Source organism: Platalea leucorodia (genome assembly GCF_965183815.1).
Source record: "Platalea leucorodia genome assembly, chromosome: 1".
NCBI classification, from domain to species: domain Eukaryota; kingdom Metazoa; phylum Chordata; class Aves; order Pelecaniformes; family Threskiornithidae; genus Platalea; species Platalea leucorodia.
This window is the reverse complement of record NC_138823.1, coordinates 48,246,878-48,254,113: the sequence shown is the minus strand read 5'-3', so window position 1 is coordinate 48,254,113 and position 7,236 is coordinate 48,246,878. Positions and strand designations below refer to the sequence as shown.

Sequence of the window (7,236 nt, the reverse complement as noted above, 5' to 3'; positions counted from 1 at the left end):
CCCAACAGCAGAAAAAACCCTCACCCCCAGAAGCAATGTATTTATTGTTAAATAATACTCAAGTATTCTGTCGATAAATCACACGATCCACAGTTATATTAAGTATGACTGCAAAAGGTCATGTGCTGTCAATGGGTTCTAAGACTCTTCAGGAAGTTTTGAGACCTGGAGACAGTCATACAGTTGTAGTGCATACAAGTAAAATTGGAAACCTTGTCTAAAAAGAAAAATATGCATCTGAAGGCAGATGTACTGTTTCATAAGCCAGTGTCGTCCTATGAAGAAATCTCCTTCAGCCACAAGATCGAGCAGACTGTCAGAAGTCTTGGGTTTCTTTAGGTGCTCAATTTTCCTTGTACTCAGCTAACCCATCACAAACCATAACCCGTAACTCCTAGCTGGTTTTGCTGCACTTGATTGCTTCACACACCCTTCCCTACATTCAACAGCTATTACTCAAATTAAAAATCCCCAACACATAGCAAGTAACTGAGATTTCCCAGACCGCTGAATTCTGTGTTGTGCCTGGGAACACTGGATAAGAACTCAAAAGGCAAATACAGCAGCCACTACAAGTTTCACGGTACACCAACACTGCACGTGGCAACAGGACAGGAACGTCACCTGAGCAAAGAGGGCCAGAATGAAGACAGTACAGAATATATATATGGTATCAGCACCTGTAGATTGCTACAGCTGTATGAAAAGGAAGAAAAAAAAAAAGGGCCACAAGTCCATACAGTGAATATGGTGTATGTTTTATTCTATTTACAGTACATTTGTTATAAATATAATACATTTCTTGAAAATCTTGAGTAGATTTTTTTAAAACAGATCAATAGTTATAGTTACATAATAAAGCAAGTGACAATTTAAATGACAATCTCATGGTTGTGAAATAGTGCATTCTGTGTTGAGATGAATGAGAAAATACTCAAACTGGTTGAAGAAATTATTTTTTAAACACCTTACGTGGGACTTGTATGTAAACCTTGAAAGGTCACTGGTTTCCATAAACATGAAAACTCAAAACAAAATTTTCAACTAAAGAACCAAGAAACAGAAATGGTTTTCAGACACCTTATTGAACTTCACAGTAAGGTTGGGATTTATCATGACTAATGGCTTCAGACAGGAAAAAGCCAACGAGGGTTTCTTCCTGAACCATATCCTAATACAGCCACAAATATTAAACACACCATGCTGGAAGTTGTAACAGCGGTCAAGCTGCATTTTTGACAGGGCATAGGACATACAAGTATGTTCAGATTTGGAGTTAGAGTATTTTGTGTTATGAATATCTTAATTACCAGAGAAGAAATACATTATAAAAGGATAAACGTATTTTCAGTCCAACGTGCGTTGCATTGAGAAACAAATTGACAAGTAGTCTGAATATTTTGCTATTTTCTTTCCTACACAATCTTTAGTAACAAGTTAGATGCTTGAGGTGCTATTTCCAAAAACTGCAGCAAAATGTCAACCAGCGATATAAGAAAAGAATCCCATTTATTTTGTCTTTTAGTGTGATTTTTTTTTTCCAGGAAGTGGTCAGATATTATTGATAATAATCAGTGCAGGCATGGAGTTCTGCTGACTCGTTTCAAACAATGTAACTTGGTCCGCTAGCTTGGCAAATACTCTTGGGGTTCCAAGATTATAGACACCTGTATGAACGAAGCAAGCTTTCAGCTGTAAGCTACAGACCTCCTGGCTTTTAAGTTGAAGCTTGTACTGTGTTTGCCCAAGCCATGTAAAAGATCCATGGATTTCCAGTGCTTCTGGGCTGGAAAAGAAGGTAACAGTTATTTCTCTGTATTTGAAGCATACGTACCAGTTTACATGATTCCCTCAACCTCAGGTTTCCCCAAGATTTCAGAATGCACTGCGTGTCCATCACTGGCCCCTTACAAAGAGATTGCTTGTTTATGCTGTCTGAAAGCTTCTTTTCAAAAACCAGGAACTGGAAACTTAAGTTACTATTCTGGCAGTCTTTGGATGTGATAGTGCCCACTGTCAGTCATCTTTGCTGACTTGAAAATTGCTGAGTCTTTTTGACTGCCTGCCTACAATAATTTCCCTTAAGTCACTGCCTTCCCCAAACGCATCATGCTTTGTTTCCCATACAGCCCCCCACCTTACCTTTAAGATACTGAAGTTTTTCTAGCAAGACAAAGCTAGCTGCAATCATAGGTATAGACAGAACTGTGCTTAACATTTTATCACAATGCTAAGTGTAGCTTCAGAAAAACAGGTCATGCCTATATGTCCTCTTTCCTACTACCTCTACATCCACAAACACCCATCCCCACAAACATACACACAGTCTGAGACAGAGTACCTGAGGTACCCTTGGGTATCTCTATGGATCCCTGTTTCCACCCATTAGCTCAATTTAACTCCAGGTCCTTACTTCTTGACAAATACTTTTTAGTGTTCTTTGACTCACACTTAACACACTCCTTTACAGGGGCTCTCCCCCTTGGCTCAGACGAATCAGCACAAACCTTTAAAACATTTCTTTAGTTTCCAATATACTGTACATTACATATAGAACATTAATTATACATATATGTAGAATGATGAATTCCAGTGTATTCCCAGCTTTTTATATAACCGACAGGTAACACTAACAATAGAGGTAGTAACAAGATCCAAATTGTCACAGTTTTTGGAATTCTTATATAAGGCATTCTTGGGCCTGTCCCATGAAATAGAGTTAAATCAGAATGCACGTCACACAGAAATAGCCAACACAGGTACATTGCATTAATACGCTGTTTTAGGGGTGGGAGGTGTGTTTGTTTTTTTGTTTGTTTTTAGGAAGTTTCAAGGCACATGACTATATTATCCTTTCAAAGACATGTCTTACAACACTGTTACAAAATGTGACCATCTTGGGAAAACACACCAGATCAGTTAATAGCTTCCTAATCTTAACTGGTAAATAAAACAGACTGAAGTCTTCTGTCCTCTATTTCTGAACCGGGCCCTGGGCTTTTAATTTCTTACTTGCCTGGACAGACTGTTGGCAAGAAGCAAATGTTCCCCATAACTAAGCCCACCTCAATGTCCTTCACAATCTGCCTTCCCCCCCACCAAGAATATTCAGTCAAGGATTCCACAAAGCCTATTTTGTGGTAAGCAGATCAAGCAGCATTAAGTCTACGGGGGGGGGGGGCAGGGGAGAGGTGGCGGCACCCAAATAGTAAGTGAGTTAAATTGCCTTCTTTTAACAGAAGTGGGAGAATTAACAATGGTATATCATGGTACTGAATTCTCTCTCTCCCACAGAATCCTTAGTAAAACTTTTAGAAACAATTGACAAAATGTTTCCTCAGTGCTAATATTTTCACACACAATACTACAGTTCTAAGCAAAAAGCCAGTCATAAGAATCAGCTGATAAACCTGGGGAAGTCTTAAAAAGACCTAAGGTTCTATGACATTTTATACTACACCAAATTGCAGGAAGAAGTTTAAACTTCAAAAGTTGTTTTCTACAAATTACTTGATTTTTAAAATGAAAACCCAACAACATACGTTTAATAAAGTAAGGTTGCTAAAGCTTGTATTTCACTAGTTCAAAAGCATTTCCATTTTCCTAGAAAAGTGCAGCGTTTAACTATTTGAGAGTCACAACTCAAGGTCCTGTCTTAGCAATAGTCAGAAGCAAAGTAAAATTGAGCACTGACTGAAGACTCCCATTTGACTGTATGAAGCCTTTAGCACCTTTCATTTCAAAGAAGCCACTGTTGAAAAAATCCTATTCTAGCTTTTCAATATGGTTAAAACACTACAAGATTCCCCAAAACTAGGAAGCATTCTCAGAAATACTGTTTTATTAACATTCACACATTACCTTGTAGTTTTATGCCGCAAATCAATCATTACATCTACAACGGCCTGGGAACAATTAGAAAGTAGGAGAGTGACAGGTACCAAACAGAGGCTGCAAAGAGAAATGGTTCCATAGTAAAGGAAAAAAGTCTTAGTCTGGATAGTCTTAATTATGCTCTTTAATAGTTAAAATAAAATTCAAGTAATATAGAATTAACATGTAGTTGTCTATTATGCAACATTCAGACAGTATACATAGCAATATAATCACTTCCATTGACTAGAGTTTCCTATAATAAAAGCTATTAGTTGAGGCAAATGGTATTGGCTCAGTTAAGCCAAATGAAGTTACCACCTTCCTTCGTCCAGCTGAGAAAGAGTATCAAAAGCATAAATAATACTTCAGTGTACAGGAAATCCACTGTTATGATAAGAGACACTTCAGAATGGGATAACATGGTCCACTATGCTACTCTCTGAACCAGTGTATAGCACACTTTGTCTAGATACTTTTCTTCTGCGCTATCTCCTGTAGAAGAATTGCTGGCATCTGGACTAAAGTTTTAGCCAGAACAGTGCTCAAATGGAACAGACAGCACATATGCATTTGGTGTTAATTTAAGCCTTTACCCTGAATAAAACTAATACAGTTAGTTGACATTCTGCTTGTTCGCAATTAGTACGATTGTTTTTATAAATAATGCTGCAGCAAGAAAGACCAAGATATTCACAGGCAGGGACACAAACTACAGCAGATGAAACAGCTCTATGTACACAAGTCATTTGTGTCGCTGGAATTCCTTGCCATTGCTTAACAGTTTAAATATCCTAAACTTGACCAACAAGAAAAGAACAATTAACAACTATAATGAGTAAGATATGAACTTGTTACTGGAATAATGTATGCTTCGTAACTGTCATTAAAACTCGTCACTTTATAAAACATCTAAAGGTTAGATTTTATAAAGAAAGAAATCCCTTTCTTTTGGCAACTTAGTTATATTAACTGGAACTTTAGGAAAAAAGTATAAACACAGTAAGTTCTCAGATAAAACAACTCAAACCTAAATAAGTACCTTTATGTTTCAAGCACAATTCATTTCATACCTGGAAATGAATCCAGAGGGCTTTGTTCAGATCATTTTAACTTTGAAAGACTCCTGGATTTTACAGACTCCATCTAATTCACTCTAGCAGTCTGCTTTTTGACAGAGGTTAATTCTGATACTCTTCCAGGAGGCAAGCCCCAGTGTAAACTTACCACCTTTCCTTCTGACATAAATCAGAACCATGTTCAGCTAATCTTGGCAAGTCAGATGCTGTAGACATAGCAGCTCTTTTGACTTAAAAAGTACCACTTACTTTCTGCCTAGCTCCTCAAAGTAGTCACACTGTTTACTCTGACACCAGAAACAAACACAAAGGCAGAGAGTATTTATTTTTCTTTCAGTAAGTTTGATAACATTACTAGTTAACACTAAAAACTGAACTGTGGTATTACAGCCTGTTTCTCTACATGAAACTTTCATTTTACCTACACAATTCTGAAGCAGTGAGTTTAAGAGTGGAGCAAGATTTCACCCTTGCATACCAGACAAACTTTTGTATCATAACCCACATAGTATCTCTCACCAGGATTTATATCAAATTAACAATATTTCAAAGTTTCTAAATAAAATGTTGCACGAACCTTTTTTGATGAAAAGAATGATTGAAAGACTCTGGATAATGAAGACTTGTCTTGATAAGATTAGAAAGCTGCTCTGGTGTTGGTCTTGCAGGTACTGGTGTGTTTTCTGGTCGAAAAAACTTTAAGAGAACTGTTTCTGGTAATTCCTGAAACACAAATTCAGAATGACATTTAAAACATTTACATAAGTTACTGCGCAACACAACACAAGAAATCCAGTCACAGAAGCTACAATTTTCCATTATGAACTCTAACTCCAGGGAAGTAAGTCTACAGCATCATGAAGCTTACAGTTTTTTCCAAAGTGTTTTGTATTTAAGCATGCTAGAGGGAGAATTGATACAATTTATCTGTTACCATCTTTTGAGACAGAGATTTCACAGCTGCTTGTGAAAACAGTATCTGTGCAAGTTTCACAAAAGCATGCTATTGTTGCAGTGGTTTGGTACTGTTTGGTTTTGTTTTGTTTCTAAGAAAAAGGGACAGCATTTACACAGTTCCCTATTCAGCAGCTGTACCTAAAAAAAAAAAAAAATCCATCACCTGCCTTGGGAAGTTCACAACAGGAAAGCCAATACCCAAGTTTCCCGAAACAGAACCAAACTAAAGCAAACGGAAGTTTATAGGAACATGCTAACAATGACAGAAGGATTTACTAATGCCGAGTATCTTAAAAATTGTACAGCAAGCTCTTGCAGATACAAAAGTTACCTTTGTCCCCAGCTGAAAGCCCAAGTCAAGCACTGACACACTACTTAGGATTCATCCTAACCCTGTGGGCAGAATCAATCTCTGAAGCAGAATAAATCAGATGATACAGAAAGATGCAACACCAAATGAGGCAATCGGGCTGCATTTGGTCCAGCATTACAGCGCTGCTGTAACTCTGTCCAACATCATCTAATCTGTTTTGCAAACAGGATTTATTTGGGAAGAGGCTGCCTTTCATTATTCCCTTATGAATCTATTCTGCAGAAAGTCCACCTTTAGAAGAAAAAAAAAAAAAAAGAATTTGCAGCAATAAGTGTGACTAACTATTAAAAGCAGGTGAAGGAAGATTTTAAAAAGCCACCAGTAAGTCAGTACAGTGTAACAAAGTAATACTTTTTGTTTAAGGGTTATGGATTGTACCTAAGTTGAAAAGAAATATTATGGGCAACAAAACCTGACTCAAAGTAACAGACACACTGGGCAGTCTGCAATAGGTACAAACATCTCCGTCACTGTTTGCCTGTGCTGGTAATACCAGGAAGACATCAAATGTTTTATCAAGCTTCAACTCTTTCCTCTTGAAAGGAAGAGGAGGTGGTTTTTGTTTTTGTTTTTTTTTTTAAAGTAATTTGAGAAGAAGAAAGATATTTCACTGCAACAATGAAATATATTTTAAGCAATGAATTAATCTGGTATTTCTACTCTACCCTATTGGTATCTAACTTGATGAAAAGTGACAGCATGAAACACACTGGCCTCCAGAGATGAGATTATAGATTTTCATTTAAATTGGTCTTTCCCCTCAAATTACAGTCCAACCAGTTATTCGATGCCCTCTTCAACCACATATCAATATCCTACACACTGTAGTTTGCCCTAGAGTCAATTACCTGTTCCAAGTCCTCCCAATCAGAATTCCCGAGTATTTTTTTAAAACCCTACAAAAGACAAATACGAAGGTTTATCTCTACAAACAGACAAGAACATCACGAAATG

The 7,236-nt window shown here is 37.2% G+C and overlaps 1 protein-coding gene across 5 annotated transcripts in view; it reads right to left on the bottom strand.

The window, feature by feature from the left end:
* Positions 1–360: 360 nt before the first annotated feature.
* The window catches only part of TRAPPC8 (trafficking protein particle complex subunit 8), a 58,394-nt gene continuing 51,518 nt past the window's right edge, over positions 361–7,236 (bottom strand). For 2 of the 5 annotated variants that reach the window (XM_082325714.1, XM_082325715.1), the window contains 3 exons: positions 5,530–5,675; positions 3,862–3,951; positions 362–1,786 (listed from right to left, as the gene is read on the bottom strand). In XM_082325714.1, coding sequence (XP_082181840.1) covers positions 1,552–1,786; positions 3,862–3,951; positions 5,530–5,675 — 471 coding nt within the window. In that variant the 3' untranslated portion in view covers positions 362–1,551. Of the gene's footprint in view, positions 1,787–3,861; positions 3,952–5,529; positions 5,676–7,130; positions 7,179–7,236 lie in introns of all 5 variants that reach the window. The other 3 variants (XM_082325713.1, XM_082325711.1, XM_082325712.1) reach the window with 3 other exon arrangements.